We start from the raw sequence: 18,437 nt of genomic DNA, 5'->3' as shown, positions 1-18,437 counted from the left end.
TTAGCTGATTTCTTTCCTTGTGCATTATTGGTAATGTGGATTAAAGCAATGCAGTACAGTGGGGACTTGCAATAACGCTCCCATCTCTTTTACTTTTTATCTAAACCTTAGACTTGCACAACTTGAACTTCTTATCTGCAAACTAACAAACAGACACTGAACTACAATTAAGCCATTTGCCAGTGGGCACTATAAGCTGCTGACAGAGGCATGGAGAGCAGCCAGGCAGAGAGGGACCTGAGGGTGCTGGTCAACTGTAGGCTGAACATGAGCCTGCAGTGTGCCCAGGCAGCCAAGAGGGCCAATGGCATCCTGGCCTGCATCACGAATAGTGTGGCCAGCAGGAGCAGGGAGGTCATTCTGCCCCTGTACACTGCACTGGTTAGGCTGCACCTCGAGTACTGTGTCCAGTTCGGGGCCCCTCAGTTTAGGAAGGAGGTTGACTTGCTGGAACGAGTCCAGAGAAGAGCAACAAAGTTGGTGAAGGGTTTGGAACACAAGCCCTATGAGGAGAGGCTGAGGGAGCTGGGGTTGCTTAGCCTGGAGAGGAGGAGACTCAGAGGGGACCTTATTACTCTCTACAACTACCTGAAGGGAGGTTGTAGACAAGTGGATGTTGGTCTCTTCTCCCAGGCAGCCAGTACCAGAACAAGAGGACACAGTCTCAGGCTGCACCAGGGGAGGTTTAGGTTGAATATTAGGAAAAAGTTCTATACAGAGAGAGTGATTGCCCATTAGAATGGGCTGCCGGGGGAGGTGGTGGAGTCGCCGTCATTGGAGGTTTTCAGGAGGAGACTTGATGGGGTGCTTGGTGCCATGGGTTAGTTTTTAGGTGGGTTGAACGCGATGATCTTGAAGGTCTCTTCCAACCTGGTTTATTCTATGTATTCTATGGTAAGAGGCCAAAACCAGGGCTGTAATTAAGTCCTGGTTTTGGAATGTTTTCAGGAACAGTTTCTGGAATACTTGTGCTATTTTGTTTGTTCTCCCCAAAAATCAAGTTCTTCAACAGACTGCCTTCGTATCTCAGATGCTCTGCACCCCATTATTTCAGACTCCCATCATTTTTATTCTCTTCACTTATCTTAGTCCTTCCTACTATACTGCATGCCAGACTCAAACTACTTTTGTTTTCTAACCTCATCTTCTTAGCTCAGGCCTTTTAAGCACTCCTTGGTTTTGTTTTCTTAAACTTATTCATCTTTTTGCCTTCCCTTCTGGCTCTGCCAGTTTGCCAATACAACCAGCTGTATGGAGTTCCTGCATGCCTACAAGGTTACTCAACCCACTTCAACTGCAACACCTCAAGTTTCTCTCCATTACCTTCTACCTCCACATCACACTGTGTACTGCCTTCCCACACCTCTAGGTTCCATGGCCATCTAGTACCCGTCTCCCTGCTGACTTGAGCTTCCTTCACATCAACCTTACAGCACTTTAGGCACAATCTAGTTCTGTCTCTTGTTTTGATGCCCGTTAAGACTATGGAGGACCCAAACATTTTCTCTACTGCCTGGTCCCAGCAGAACAGAACTATGATACATTTCACAGTGGCAAACTCAACTGGGCAGCCTGATTGTTGCAGAGGGGGGTTGGACTAGATGACCTTTGGAGGTCGGTTCCAAACTAGACTATTCTATAAAATCACACAGACAAGTCACATATGACGCCCCAGCTACAAAGCAGTGGGCTGTTCAAAATCTGTCTATTTCATAACCTTTAATATGTACAAAACACTTACTCTGCCCTAGCTCCATTTTATTAAAATTCTACTTTTTGAAGTATAAGCAACTAAAAGCAGCACCTTTTTCACAATAAAAGCATGGCTGAGTACCTGCCAGAGTGTAATTCTATGAATACAAACTACTCAATCACACAAAATAGGGAGAAAAGGGGAGAAAGTTTAGTTGTCAATGAAGGAATTGAAACAATTTCCAGAAGATATAAAAATCATACACTGGAGTAATGAAAATTTCCCTCTCAGAAGGGAAATAATCCAAGCACACAGAACTTGGGCTAGAACTAGAAAAAAACTGATGGACTACACACATTAGTTATCACCCCAGGAATGAATGATGTGGATTATCTAACATTTGCTTTATGAAAGCTAATCATTAAGGAATTCCCAAACTACAGGAAGCAGCTCCGGAATATTGCAGACTACACTAAATTCTACCTGAGTATGTTCTATTATTTACCCATTTGTAAATAAGAAGCATTGCAATGCAACAACTGACCCCAGGGTTCCCACCAGGCAGCTGCTGGCTGGTATGTTGATGATGGATCTCAGGTACACAAAGAACAGGACAAGAAAATCAGTACTGGGAAGACTAGAGCTGCCCAAATGGCTTAGTAGTGAATGCTCCATAGTGTCTGTCAAGTAAATAGAGAGAGAATACAGATCAGAGGAAGCAAAAGAAAAACACCCACTAAGTTAGAATGAGAACAAACTATTAGAGTAGAAAAAAAAAATTAAAAGGGGGAATCTAAAGAGAACACAGAATGAAACACAAGACAAAGCATGTTATTTGGACCTTTTGATGTTAGTAAAATTAGTAACACGAGCAAATATATTTTTGCTGGAGTTTAAAGTATCCCTCTAGGAGGCAACAGACCTTGCTACAGCTCATGACCAGCCTGTTTACATACACCAAGACAACTGCAAGTTCAGATTCACATTTCTGAGACTAAGGTAATTTTCAACAGAACAGCTATTTTTCTCTCCCTCAGGTTCACTGTCTGGATAAACAAATAAAATACTTACCTGTAGAGAAAATGTTGTAAGGTTCAATTTGGTTTTATTCCAGACTGAATATGGTACAATAGCACATGGTACTAGAATAAAATTACTGTACTTATCCAAAAGTGATGACACCAAGGCTTCCTCCTATAAAAAATGTATATGCCTGTACATGCATGTGCAAATATCAAGGCATGTATGTGTATTACATACACAGAACACAAGTTTTGCCTTACCACTTCTAACAGCAGAGAGAAATGGAGTGATCCAAGTTCAGTTACATTTACAGAACCTTCCCTACCAAAAACCCAAGGTGCTGTCACACACCATTATGATCTGAATGCATACACTTCAGAATTACAAATACCCTAAATTGATTTGACACAGGAAGATTTTCCTCCTCCTTTTCAATATGACTGCAAATTTACTGCAAACACTCAAGCAAAACCAACCTGAAATTTCTAAAAAGCATTTTCTTACAGTAAGCAGAAAATTCCATTTTAAAGCTATCATAAAAATATTGTGAACAGAGCAATGACACAAATCAAACTTGCAGAAATTCTGAAAACTAGGATACATTTTTCCATTACTGATAAGTTCTTGTTAGAAAACTCAGTTAATGAGGTTTTCAGAAAAAAAGTCAAGCATCAAGCCTTTTCAGACCACTTTCTGAAGGAGGAATAAGCTTAAAAAAAGAGTACTGCACACCTCTGTGTAGTACCTTTTGGTTCCAAGAACTGGATTAAGGAAGATAGCCATTTTGACAGCTAAAACTGCTCTGTTGTGGGGACAGAAGTGAAGATTTCTAGGCAATATTGGTTGGTTTGGTTCCCACCTCCTCCTTTCCCCCTACTTTTTTCCTTCCTGCCCCCCCCCCCCCCCCCTTTTTTTTTTTTTTTTTAATCTTCTCCTTGAAGCTAAATGCCCAAGCTTAAATAAAGAGAACCTGGAACTGAAACACAGAAGAACCAGTAGAGATGAAAAGTGTCTCACAATCCCTAAAAAAGCATCATCCAGCAGCCTTTGCAAATGAACATCAGTCTTATGTATCTGTCTAGAAATGGAATCACCTCTTATACTCCTGAACAATACATGCTATAATCCCCCAAAGAAAACATGCTCAAGTAGACATGAAGGATCATTATCTCAACAGCAACATATGATTAAGAAGAGGTGATCAGTATCTGAGTCAAACCTGCTCTTAAGCTCCAAATTTGCATCTCAATGAGCTATAGTTAGAAGTTGGGGAAAGTTTTGTTTTAACTTTCATTTAAAGCTATCACAAATTTCATACTTCAAAGTCACAACAACAAAATGCTAGTTAAGTGGCAGAATATAGAAATATAAATGAATTGCCAGAACTGAAGCTTCCTTGGTTAACTGCTACATGGCTTATGATTATGAAGCAAGTTCTTTATATATGTCCACAACAATGCAACCACTAGCTACAAAATCTGCCATTTTTGTCTGCAATAAAGATTTCTGCCCTTCTGTTTGCTCAACCCTTGTGACCTCACTGAAGTATGACTGCAATGCATGCTGTTTCAAGCTTCATCTAAAAGCTGTAAGAAGTCTACAACAACCAAAAATATCTGGATACTGGTTGTACCCATCCCACTCTCACCATCTGAGTTACAGCTCCTAGTGCAAAGCCTGCCTATTTCTAATGCACTTCCCGAAGTGGTGGAGGCAAGTTACAGATTACCTTCAAGGCAGGGTCATTACTTCAGGCATCTGCTCATTATGGCCACTACTGGCAGTTTACAAGCTGCAGACATGGGGCTATTTTAACAAGACTACACCTAGCAGCAGCAGCAGATTCATGCAGCTGGGAAGCAGGTGGTAATGCCACAACCACTTGCTTAATACAGTCTGCTGTCAACATTTCATCTTTTCTCCACCAAGTGCTCAGCCACAGTGACAGAATACAGGCTGATCATTTTCATTACACATGGAATAGTTCAAAACCTCAAGTGAAAAGGTAAAATGTGAAAAAAGAATTTTATTCCAAAACTACTCATCAAAATTGAAGGAAAATTAAAACCTGTCAAAAACTATTTGACATCTTGTAATGAAGAAAATTATTGTAATTCAGCAACTCTATCTGTGAATCTGCTTGAGACCTGAACAGTTTCAATTATGGGTAAGACTTGTGAGAAAACCAGAAGAATGAGCAGTACAGTGAAGGAAGGGACAGGATTAACAATAGCACTCTGAGTTTCATCAAGTTTAAATCTGCATTAGTAACACAAGTCTTGCTTACTCTGTCCTGTGTAGGTACAAGAATTTGTGCAGTTGCTTGACAAATTGGTTTAGGAACTGATCCAAGTTTAAGTCAGACCTTTTTGGGTGGTGGGAGTGGGGCTTCATCTTTAGCTACAACATTTCTTTGACAAAAACTCTTACCCACACAGGAAATGGGTGGTGTGGAAAATGGAATAAATTGCTGGGTTATGCCAGCTTTGACTGTGTGAAATCACTTCTAAAGCTATGAATAAACATAGCAAATGTTACACTAGGAGATGTAACTAAGTCCGGATTGCAGCTCATTTCTTATGCCACAATAACCAAGTATGGTTTTACCACCCATGCACATACTCTGCTGTAAATTAACACATTATCACATCACAGAGTTAACTACTTTGCCACAAGGTAAGGCATGGTGCTGGTGCAATTACTGCATGCTCTACTCTGTATCCTACTTCATACTATCTTGTTTGTATGGCCTTGGCCCTAAGACAGACAAGTCAAGTTTCAAGGTGAAAAAGCTTGTTTTTCTATTTGATACATTAAATGTACACCTGGGATTAAATCTGAGACTACTACTGCCATTCTTTCCAAGTGGTTTCATGCAATTAGAAAATAGAATCCAATCTGGCTATTATACGGTGTTATGAAAATTCCATTTCAATTATTTCTTAACAACAAGATAAAAATCACTTCGGATTAGTATTCCCAAATTCATATTGAGTTTGTTCGTTGTAGTTTTTTTTAATTGCAGTACTTGTATTTTATTCTGAGACAACACAATGTCACAGCCCCCTCTACTGGAGATACTTAGTAGATAGTTACACAGTAGTCTGGGAAAAAAATTACTGTTCACTTCAAAGACATGTAAAATGAATTTAAATAATACATGCAGAAGCCTACAACATGGCACTGATATTTGGCCTCTGTGTCTGTTATGAAAGACTTAAGTGCTGTAATATGAAGTGCAACTACTGTTACTAAAGGACCTTTAGTCCTTTAGTATCAGGCAAACCTAGGCAGAATCTAGGTTAGACATCAACTCACATTAACCTTAATTTAGGCAAAAGGGCCCTAAATTGGGAACTTAAAAGCCCAGCAACTTATCAGGTGACACTGAAAAAAAAATCACTTTGTAGAACAGCCACTCAAAATCAGGGTGCACAGAAAAAAACTCATAGGTTTTTAGTGCTTTGTCCCAAAACTCCACCTCTCCACAGCATGAGGCATTTATCTAAGGCTGCATGTAATTGAACTTCAAGATCCAGAGACAAAGACTTTTAACCATCATCTCAAAGAACTGAGTGAGGTTCACCATTCTCTCTCCACATAGGTGTTTTTCAGGCTCAGCGTTGTATCTCAAGTTTTAAACTAACTAGTCACGGGTTTTGCTTCCCCAACCATTTCCCAAGTAAGTAACACGTACAGCCTCCGTAACAAAGCCTCAAGAGAAGAAAAAAATGTTTCTCTGCAATATTGCTGTTTTCCTTATTTGTTAATTCATGTAAAAAGGATGTTTCCATCCCCACACCTCTTTCTGTGCCCATTCTAGAAAAAGGACAGCAACACTACCACACCTCTTAATTGTTTCAGTCTGATACTCACATGTGTAGGCATGGCGATAGCACTCTGGGCATGAGGCTGTTGAAGTGCTTGAACTCCAAGATCAGAATACACCTGGTATAAAAAAAACCAAACAAAACAATAGAGCAGAAGAGCTTGTTTCATAATTTGATGTTTTTGCAAACCTTTTCCATGAATTGCAGGTCCTTAAAACTTCAAACTGTGGGCTCCATTTATCTATATAGTCCTTTTTAAAACCCAACATTTGAATATTTACATTTCTCTTTTCCACACCACAATGAAGTTTAGTTTACCTGAACCAATGTAAAAAAACAACTACTTTTCCTTGACAGAAGTAACCAGCTTTGCTACCACTCATATCTAAGTGGAACTTACAAGAGACTACACACAAGTGCACAGGTTTTTCTTTGGATTATATACCAGTTTAGTTTCCACACACTGCATTTGTTAGCATCAGAAAGTCGTGTACCTGTGAACTGAGAGCATGCTACACACAAATATCCCTTAACTAACATTCAAAGTCTTGTATTATTCAATACTGTTGTAGGGAAATTCAATTACTTGGGTAGGTCAGGATTTCCCACCTCAGATGTTTGAAATACAAGGTTTAAAACAACTCTTGCAGAAATAAAATATGATTAATCAAGTATTTTTATAAAGTACTTGATTACTGTCCTAATTCACCATTTCTTTTGGCATCCCTGTTAAACACTGAATCATAATACCTTTCCAATAGGACAGTAAGTTTTTTCTGTAGCCAGATATTCACATTTTAAATGTACAACTTCATAGAAATGGCCTTCTTGTAACATTAAGAATCTCCTAAGAAATGTTAGAAATACTATTGATGCAGAAGCAAAAACCCCCACAGTTAAAAAATGTAGTCATTTGACTATTTTCAATTCATTCTGATCTTCAGAATATTTAGAAACAAACTTCTACTCACACAGAGAAAGAATTACTTCAGGAAATTATAATGGCTTGTATAGACTCAGTTCTGAGAAGTCTGAGTTCCACTGTATGGGGTGCTATTTTCTAACAAAACAGACTGATTAGTCTTTATTCTGCTGTTGTAAGCCTGTGACCCTCTAATAGATTCCAGAGTTAAAGCCTCCTCTTAGAAAACAGGAAGATATTCTCTAACCAGAGGACAACTGAAATGATTTAACAGTAGCAGCACACGCACAAGGTAAAGTACAGGGAGCTGCTGACAGAGGTCCTCTGAACTGCCTGTGCTTAACTAAAGTCTTATGTTTCAGTTGCAGATAAACACTTCAATTTTAAGTAATTATTTTTATAGAGGTACCTCAGGAGCTGCAGTTTCCACTAGAAGAGGGGGAGGTATAGATCCATTTTCCTGGGGAACTCCTATAGGCTGATAAATGACTTCTGATGGTTGCACATACACCAATGAAGAAGAGACAGGAGACTGAAACAAAGCAGACTCACAAATTATACAAGTTATGCACTATTAATACCAAAGATTATTGTACAATCTTCTTTGCCATAAATAAACAAAGATAAGCTTTTAAAACAGAAAGTCAATTTCATCATTGATAACCTAACAAAACTGAGGGGGAGGCAAGTATTAAGATCAGGTAGTAGGCTAAACCAATGATGTTCTTTCATCATTTGTGTGTATTTTTCAGATTTACATTTTGAAAAGCACTGTTAGAGAAATCCTAACATGTATTACATTGATGCTAACTTTCAAGATGATAGAGCATAATTATGTCTTACAAAATCATTACCTGAAAAGAAAAAATCCAACAGGTATTTTTGTTTGAGGATAAACCCCACAAGATTTCTGTAATTCAGCAGGCTGATACCAAAGCAGCAAACTGACAGAGTGGAACCAACCACAACTGGACAATCCTGGCTGCTACTAAAGTAATTTAACAGTTTGAAGAGTTCAAGCTTAAGGGTCCTCTTCTCAGCTTCAGACTCTTCAAACTCCTCATATGTCAAGATTTCCACATTAAGCTCTGTTAAAAGAGATCACAAAACCAAAAGTGTCCCCTCAAAATGACTAGGTCAGCAGTTTCTGGTTCTTCCTCCTATTTCAAGGGTCTGGGTCTGAATTCACATCACCTCCAGGTGTTTCTGCAGGAAACACTCCAGTGACACAGCATTTAGTTATCAGTTAATGAGCTAGTTAACATTCATCTCTCCTATCAGGCACAACAGCAGTTTTAACTTGCTTCTGAGAGCTTACTAGATAGTTTCATACACATCTTGCTGGGAAAGGCAGGGTGGGACATGTGTGGGTGTTTAAAAAAGTATCTTTACAACAGATTTGTATTTCATGTTTCAACAATGCTATTTTATGCAGTCTGCAACATCAGCAAGTGATGCTAAACTACAGCAGTTCTCATCTTTGTCAGTGACACGAGCAGTGGAATTGAACACAGCCACAGTAAGTTTCCCAATGGTAGCAAGCTGCATGATGTGCTGGACTTTGCTTGAGGGCAGGGATGCATCAAGAGCAGTGTGGCCAGCAGGGCAGGAGAGGGGAGTCCACGCTTCAACTCTGCTCCAATACTGCATTCAGTTCTCATGTCCCAGACATAACAAGGGCATGAAATTCTTGGGAGTGAGTCCAGAGGAGGACCACAAGGATCATTGAAAGGCTCCTGTGATGACAGACTGAGGGAGTTAGGGTTGTTCAGCCTGGAGAAGAGAAGGCTCTAGGGAGACCTTAGAGCAGCCTTCCAGCACCTGAAGACCACCTGCAGGAAAGCTGGAGAGGGACTTTTCATAAGGGTATCTAGTGATAGGACAAAGGGAAAAGGTTTTAAGCTGAGGGAGAACAGGTTTAGACTGGATCTTAGAAAGAAGCTCTTCAGTACAAGGGTGGCAAGACTCTGGAACAGATTGCAATGATGAAAGGTTTTGGATGCCCCCTCCCTGGAGGTGTTCAAGGCCAGGCTGGATGAGGCCTTGAGCTACCATGTCTAGTTGACAGGCATCCCTGTCCATGGCAGGGAGGCTGGAGTAGATGATGCCTGAGGTCCCTACCAATCTACACCTTTCTATGACTAATTTATTCCAGCAGTGTGGCGAGTAGTGGGAAATGTCACTGTTAGATAACCACATTGTCCTTTGAAATAGATGCAAACTAATGGTACAGCAGCGCAAATAGGAGCTCTCTTTACCTGTGCAACAGGCCACGGCCACTGACTTCCGAGACATTCTGTTGGTGCCTAAATGCAAACAAGGGTATTACTGACATGATTTAAGAACACATGCACACTGGAATTCCCAGCACACCTGTGTTAAACCCTTCTCAAATTTATAAATTAAAAAGTAGTATCATTTTCATTAAGCACCCAAACAATTCAGGAACATAGTTCTGTTTACTTCACGCAGCTTCTGACTTGGGCATTTCCCATGCTTCTAAAAAAATGAAGCATTTCAGAATTGTGCCCAATGGAGGGAAACAGCAGATACAAAACAGTTTATTTTCTGATACACATTAGAAATACAGATATACTGCATAAACCCAGTACTAGGGCATCAAGGTGGTTAGGGAACTGGAAAGCAGACATGCCAGCATGCTGAGATAACTGGGACAAAGGTCGAAGAGGATAATTATTGCTGTCTACAGCTACCTAATTGAGGCAGGGGGTTGGGGAGGTGGGCATGGGTACAACTGATTCAGATTCTCATTAGGTGTGCTCAGAACATGAGTCACTAGACACAGGCTGGAACACTGAAAATTAACTATTTGTAGGAAAAGACTTTTTCTCCTTGCAACAGTCAAGCACTGGAAGAGGCTGTCCAGAAAGGGTGTGGAATCTCCCTCAGGGCAGACACGACCCAATGGGACAAGCTCCTAAGAAAGCCGATGTAACTAGCCCTGCTTTGAGCGGGAGTTTGGCTTACACTATAGAAGGATGTTACTAAGCCAGTTGTCCATCAACACCAAAGAAAAATATTCATTGTTACCATGTAGTTACACAGGCAAAGTAAGTTGTATTCTAGGGTAATTAAATCCCTCATGGCAGTTCAAATTGTGGTGTTGTGTTGTTGGGTTTTTTTTGTTTGTTTTGGTTTTTACTGTTCTGAACTATTTATTTCCTGAGAATAAACAGACCTGAGACAGTGATGTCAATATAACTGCACAGCTAGAAAGAATACTAGTGGTCTGAAGCCCATTTTGGAATAGATACCTGATAATGGTATGTAGGAGACTGATACACAGGTTGGGCTACCATCACAGGAGAACTGGAAACAGAGCGAGACTTAAAAAGAAGAGAGTTACAAGTCTTAATGCAGCAATGTCAGCTATTGTCACTCCTACTGAAAACAGTCTGGAGCACCACAGTACTGAGTCACCTTTCCTCCCCTTTGAAAAATGGATTTACCAAGTTTTAACTTACACTTGGACTCTCCAACACTGCTATTTTTAGGGGCCTATGTTACAGATGAAACAAAAGTCTTTGGCATACTTACTTGAAAGTACCAGGCCATCACTACCTAGACCATTAGGCACATCCATCACCCTGCCCATGGGTACGTTTTTGCAAGCACTCAGAGATATCTATTTTATTACTGATGTATTCCCACTACCTCCACAGGTCCTCAACCCCTATTACTCTGTGGTCTGTTAAGTTCCTTTTTCCACTCCTAACTCACACTAGTTCCAGCACTCATCTGGATCTGACAGGGAGCCAGTTTAGGGAGCTAAACCAGCTAGAAATCTGCCTGGCTTGTGTCAAACCCTTCTCTTTTGGAAAAAAAAAAACCACACAACAAAAAAGCAACAAAAAAACCAACCCTGAATTGATTGACAACCCCTTCCTGTACTTCCCAAAAAAATTCTGGACAAGTTCCCCAAGCCTTCTAAAGCAAATTGAATTATCTTCCACCTGAAGCAAGTATTATTGTCAAATATGTGAATTACTAAAAAAATGACCCAACTGCACTTTTACTTTGTTGATCTAGTATTACAGTCTCTTTTCATCCACAGTTTAACAGTTTGCAGCCAAGAACAACCACTCATGGAGGAATAATAAATGGAGCCAACCAAGGGTCATAAGCACCTTAGCAAAACAAACTTCTCCTGGGGCTGGCTCATGCTGATTCTGAACTACCCTGTCCAAGAAGTCACATCAAAGCAAGAGTTCCCTGCAGGAGAACAATAAGCTTCGGCAGTATTTAAAAAACACAAAATAAACAGACTAATAAAAGGAAGCCATTTAAAGATCAAACACGAGGCATAGCCATAGAAACTGGAAGCAGGAAAGACTTGAAAACACTGCACTCATCCTTGCCCATAGAAAAGCACACACACAGGAGTAAATGACTTACTGGCCATGGCTGTGAAGAAGTAGCAGCTTCAGAGGTATGAAAATAAGCCATTCCATTATGGTAAACATAAGGATATCCACTTGAAGTAGTTAGGTACATTGTACCGGCTTCTGTTATTACAGTGGAACCTGGAATTAGTATTTTAAAGTTTACTTACTTGTAAGTTAACTGTTCTAATGTGTAGGTCATAAAGAGATGATTTCTGCTCTTCAGAGAAGCAAAAGCCTCAAAAGGAAAGGACATGGAGTAGTGTGCCTAGTGCCATCTCAGTTTCCTCTTCAACACAGAATCATGAAAGCAGATGGTGACAGGGTAAATAAGGGGTGAAGAAGACAGCATTCACACAAAATCACTAAACACAGGCAACTCCTCCTGAACAGTTTCACACAGCAATAACACAGTACAAGACCAGGCACATCTCAGTTCCAAAAAGCTTACATTCACACGGACAAGTATACAGACACTAGTAAAAGTACATACGAGGACTCCGTATTTTCTGTTTTCTTATTGCTGGACCAATATTCAATTTCTTATCCTTATAATTAAGTTTTTTAGCCTAGAATTGAAGGAGGAAGATATTATTTTCCACACAGCTAGGCATCCAAGAAAAAATGAGAAGCAGACATAGGCTGCACCCTTTCCTACTTTTTGTTCACAGTGCAACTCAGCCCCCACCAAAGCTATGCTAATAACTTTGACAGTCTAGCCTTAGACTTGCAAACAAAATTGATGATTAGGAATTTCAAGTATTAATTATTCATCACAAAGCCTCACAAAACAACTGCTACCCATAACTGGCAAAACTACTTTTGGGGTTTACTTCATATGTATTTACTGCTTTTCTAAAAGCACCTGCAGAGAGAACTTCCAACAAGCTTTTCTAGTACAGCAAATTAAATAAACTGTGAAGGATGGGTCTATAGTTCTTCATAGCTATAGACATTCTCTAGAGCACATATAGGCTAAGAAAGTAAAGACTGTACATGACAGTACTGTACACACTGTACTATGAACTGGCAACTCCCCTAGCTCCAGATTTCACTATACATCTGTCTTTGATCCTACTAAGCTGTCATCTTAGCCATGCAGACCAAACTTAACAGATCTCTTTGCCAGCTTGCATCTGAAGTAGAAAAGCAGCCAAACAGGGCTACTTAAGTGTCTAACATGACGAAGAGTATTTCATTTAGGAGATAATAATTACAGGGACTATCATTTACCTCCTGTAAAATCTTCTGTGCATCTTCTTGGGTTTCAAAAGTAACAAAGCCATACCTAAATCAAAGTCACAGAACATCTTCACATACATTGCATTATGTTGCTTGTTATAGAGTACAAGTGGCATTAAAAGGTAAAGCAGAGGAAGGGAAATCACTTGTAGAAATAAAGATTACATTAATAACTGTAATCTTAATTTGACACTTTAGTTATAGTTTACTTAGTGTATTTAAGTAGGTGGTCATGTATTACTGTGTCTATACAATGAATGAGCAGCCCATGTAGAAAGCAATGCTGTACTCTTATTGTTCTTGCTACTCAGCCCACATCTTCAGTTCCTTTGTTTCTATTAAATGATTTTGAAGTTCTCACTCATGGGGGCCCAAGATTAGACACTGAAAATGTGATCATATCATACTTCTGAGCAAAGCTCCCACCTACTTCAGCAACAACTGTGGAACATTCAAAAGCACTATTCACCATACTGAGGTCTCTGAAAAAGCAGCAGTGTTTATCTGTGAATTATTCTTGACATGACTAGCATTAGAGGAGTTCTGTGGCAATCAACACTGAAGTATTCTCATGCTTCATAACACTGTGTCTTTTACCATAGCTCTTCCAACTGCTGCAGGAAATCTTTCTACACAGAACTCCTGCTGTATTAAACCCCTTCAACTCATTCCTAGAGAAATCTAGGCCATTGGATGTAGCAAAATTGAAGTGTCTGATCTTACAATTAAAAGTCTGTTCCACAACACATGTAAAAATCCCCCAAGTGATTCTCCCCCACAGCCAGAACAAACTACTTTCTGAATTTCAACACATCTCTGGAAAACTTAGGGGTTTTTTGCACATTTCTGAAGATCCCAAGAAGGCCTCTGTCACTCCAAGCAGCAGATCAAAGTTTACAGCATTCCTTGTGAGGATTTCCATGCTTACTGACTACAAAGGTCTCTGAGCAGCTATTAATTTACACGCATTCTACATGGATTTGGAAACACCTTGAAGTTGCAAGAACACAGAAACTCTTCTCCTAGCTTGGCACCTTACCTACAGGCTTTGTTTTTTTGTACAATAAACCAGTAAATCAGTCTTACAACATGTAAGTTTCTTAAATGACTTGAAGAAAAGCAGTGAATCCTGTGCTTGGATTTCGAAAGGAATCCCAACATCACTGCAAGAAATTGTGTTCCAGCTACCTACTGTGAGGCATTGTCCATCACAACTGTGCAGCAACTGGGTATTCTGGAGTTACAGTCTTACATGACCTATAAGTCTCAGGTATTTCTTGGAATTCAGTAAAAGCACAGATCCCTTTTCTCCAACCTCCTTTGGGTTCTATAGCAATAACCTCATTGCTCTTAAGATTTCTTCAGATTTGTTTGTTGGTACTTGTTGCTGACCTCCAATCCCTCTGCTACAATCTTGTCTCATCATCGTATTTGACCCCCTATGTTCTTGTTCCACAACTTCACACCAAGCACCCCAACACAATCAGGTGTATCTCACCTCTTCCTTCATTCTTAGACTCCTTTCTACACTGAATTCCAGCAGTAGAAATAGATACATTTAATAACCAAATTACCTTTTTAGGATTATCTATTTAAATTATTGTAATGAAAAATCCCAAAAGAACTATCGATTTTGAGTTGCACACAGCTTCATCTTATAAAATATGACTAGTTCTGTAGTTCTGTAAATGACAAAAACATTTCTCTGTAGATGTTGAAGGCAAGAAGACATTTTTGCATACCTGCAAACACTGAACTCAATGACATAAAATGAGTAACATTCCAAGATATGAAAACTACAATCAAATTTACTATAGTCAGCCAGCTTTCTGCTGCATTTTCAAGTTCCATGACATGCTTATTCTATTATACCAACCCCTTTGATACTCCAGCTCTGTCATTTACTATCTTCACTTCTTTCACACTTCCATACTGGGTAAAAAACATCCTCAGATCATTTTCGTTAGTCTAGTACAGTAAATCAAGAGGGAAAGAAACAAAGAAAAAAGAAAAACACCAGTTGGTTTGCATAGCTATTCAGTGAATATTTACCATATGAATTTTAAATGGTAAAACTCTGGATAAACTCTTCAGGTTGCTATAAACTAATTATGACCTTGGATAGGAAGAGTGAAGGGCACCACCCACACATTTTTTTCCCTATAGATTTTTATAAGGCTAGACATTTAGTGGCAAAAATAGAGGAGGGAGCAAATACCTTCAAATCAATTCCTCCTACAAAGATGCGATTTGGAGTAACTGTTCCGAACACTGGAGCACTGGTCAGATTGTTTAGTGGCACTGGTGACACAGTATTGAGGCATGAAGATAAAGATTCTATTGGCAGTGGATTTGTGGCCTGCTGATTGAAAGAAAATATTTTCAGCATCTTACACATTATAAGCTATTAAATAAAAAAAAAAAAAAAATCAAGATTTTTTTGGGGGGAGGCAGAGCAAACGCTGCACAACATCGGCCACATCTTTATTCAGAATGCAGCTCAACGCATTGAAGCTACCTTAGTTTTAAGCACTTCATCCATTTACTACATTACAACCTTAAGTTTGACTTTCAGTATCTTTTCTGCTGTATGAATCCCAAGTTAATTCTAATTTCAGAGATTAATTTACAACTATTACATGCCCCTTACTTTAAGCCGATATATAAAGGACCTTTTCAACTCAATCTGTGCTCTTAAACATCTACAAAGCTCTCCTCTCTGCAACAGCTTCTGGTTGGTTTTCCAAGTGCCAAGCACTCAATTCCACCACATAAAAAAGTCAATCTCTGATGAGAACAGCACTTGTTAATTCAACACACTCTAGGTCTACAAACACGATGCAGAGTGATCCACAGAGGAATTGTCTTTGCAGAAGGACCACCTTGCTCATGTAAAGGGACACAGTACAGTGGAAACTCCTGGAACCTTTTTTTTTTTTTTTTTTTTTTTTGGTGGCTGCCTGATGTTTTCACTTACACCACTTTTACTTATTGTGAAAGAACTGTATTTCACTGGAAATCCTATTCAGAACAAATTAATACTACTTTACAGTGGCAGCCCTCACTTCAAAAGGACAGCTTTAAAGCAGCCACACAGCACTGCAATAAAGGCTTCAAGACTGTTTTCACACACCAAGCACAATATTCTACTTGTACAATCATTTAACAAGTGTGTACAGTGGTAAAGTATCTGCATTTAACTACGAAATAACAACAAATGCTTGACACCACAGCCAAAACACATTCCTTACCTCAAAGGCCTTGCATTTCCTTTTCTCCATACAAGTTTTAAGAGTGCTCTTATTAAAAAAAGAGCCAAGCAAACAACCCCCAACCAAGCAACCCAAACCTCAAAAATCTAGTGGAGGGTATCCCTGCCCACGGCAGGGGGCGGTGGAACTAGATGATCCTCGGGGTCCCCTCCAACACTGACAATTCTGTGAAATGGCAAATTGAACACACCGCTTGTTAACTCTCAACACAGTAAATCCCAGCGAATTTGAAAACCTTAAATCCTGTATTCCCATTCCTCTTCTTAATACCAATGTGGCACTAAACCACAGTATTTAAAGAATTAAATCTAAAGTGCTAACAGCATGTCACTTGCCTAACCAGGTGTTCCTACAGGATTTTTAACTCACACCCCCATCTCCCCCAAGCACTGTAGAGATATGTATATTCATCAGTATTTCTAGGTATTATGTAGCATCTCTGACAATTGCTCTTGATGAGAATTGATAATATTTTCACTTTTTCTATTCAATGCATCCACGATCAGGTCGTCAAACGCTACAGAGGCCTAAATCCCACAGCTGACTCCCAAGCAACTTCTATTTTAACAGATCTTATCAATTCTACAAGTTCGGAATTCAGACAGCACTCTTCCCCAGGTATCTGTTTGGCAGCACCCCCGAGGCAGGGGAGCTGATGCCCAGAGGAGCAAGGCACCCCCGAGAAAATGGCGGCAGCCCGCGGCCGGGGGACAGGCCCACAACCGACGCCGCCAGAGAAAGACACTTTGGCGGGAAGGCTCCGCTTCCCCGCCCCGCGCCGCTCCCTGTCCTCTCGCCAGGGCTGCCCCCCGGACCCCGGGAAGGGGCCCCGGGAAGGGGCCCCGGCACCCGCCAGCCTCCTCACCGCGCCGTCGAGCTCCATCTCTCCGTCGTCGCCGCCACGGCCTCAGTCCCAGCACGTTGCCAGCACGCGTCGAGTTCCTCGGGTCAGCTCCGTGCCCGGCCGACAAGCACCGGTACGGCGATGAAAAGTGGGCTGAGGAAGGGGCTGCTGATGGGAGGGAGGCCGAGGAGGGACGGAGCAGCCCTTCCTCGTCCCGGCTACAACTGGCCTTGCGCTTCCCGACACCTATCAATTCTGCTTTCCCTGTGGAAATCGCCTCCTCAAGGGAGCCCTGCGGCGAACTGGTGCCCAGGGTGCCCCTTCCCGGACAGGTGCCGGCGCTGTCCTCACCGCCCGCCCCACCTCGGGGCTGCCGCCGAACCCCTGCCGCCGAACCCCTGCCGCCGAACCCCTGCCGCCGAACCCCTGCCGCCGAACCCCTGCCGCCGAACCCCTGCCGCCGAACCCCTGCCGCCGAACCCCTGCCGCCGAACCCCTGCCGCTTCCCGCCGGTATAGCTTATTTTCCCTCCCCGCAGGGATCGTGTCCCCAGCGAGCCTCCACACAGCAGAGCCCCGAACAGACTTCAGGTTGGCCACACTGAGGCCAGCGAGGGAGAAGCGAAGCTATGAAGCCCCAGGCAGCCCAGGAACCAACTTTCAGGCCTGTCCCCACCACCCGGAAAAGCAGGTAATAAACTTCAGCTGGGTTTTTAGGAGAGGGGAAATAGGGTCATGCACTTCACCTGGCTTTAACGGCAGGAATACAATAACGCCCTGTAAGGCTGTTCCCTGGGTCAGGCTCAACACACCACATTTGAGGGAGGCTGAAACACAGTTTAGATTTTGCATCTGTCAGGATGAAGTGAAAGCCCTTGCTTCAACTCACAGACTCTCAAGTAGCCAGGCTGCCCTCAAAACGACTGAGCAGCGGTAGTCCTGGGATGACTTCAGAGCTGTGTTTAGGGCTCTGCTAGCAGAGAGGACTAGAAAATAACATCCTTATGACAAAATATTCTAACTCTTCCCCTGCCTTTTTCTCGGTCCTTAGTGAAGCCGAGGTGAAGTACCAATGGTACTTGTGTCAGGTGTCCTTCTGTGATCACTTAATGAACAGCACTGCAACTTGTCCCCCCTTTCCCTAATTTCACCCTGTTTGCAAATGCAGTTTGCCCTGAAAATAGCTCTGCTGCCAAACAGGTCTGGAAA

At 41.3% G+C, this 18,437-nt stretch overlaps 1 protein-coding gene across 1 annotated transcript; it reads right to left on the bottom strand.

Annotated features, from left to right (window-relative positions):
- Positions 1–5,443: 5,443 nt before the first annotated feature.
- On the bottom strand, positions 5,444–17,268 carry BOLL (boule homolog, RNA binding protein). The gene is given in 11 exon segments (XM_054169078.1): positions 5,444–5,473; positions 6,593–6,664; positions 7,878–8,000; positions 9,727–9,774; positions 10,744–10,815; positions 11,885–12,057; positions 12,365–12,440; positions 13,105–13,159; positions 14,990–15,081; positions 15,332–15,475; positions 17,251–17,268. Coding segments are annotated over 11 exon segments (903 nt in total).
- Between the last annotated feature and the right edge of the window lie 1,169 nt (positions 17,269–18,437).

The sequence above is a fragment of the Dryobates pubescens genome, chromosome 2, assembly GCF_014839835.1.
Source record: "Dryobates pubescens isolate bDryPub1 chromosome 2, bDryPub1.pri, whole genome shotgun sequence".
Lineage (NCBI taxonomy): Eukaryota > Metazoa > Chordata > Aves > Piciformes > Picidae > Dryobates > Dryobates pubescens.
The sequence above is the reverse complement of the archived record's forward strand: the minus strand, read 5'-3'. Positions and strand labels throughout refer to the sequence as shown.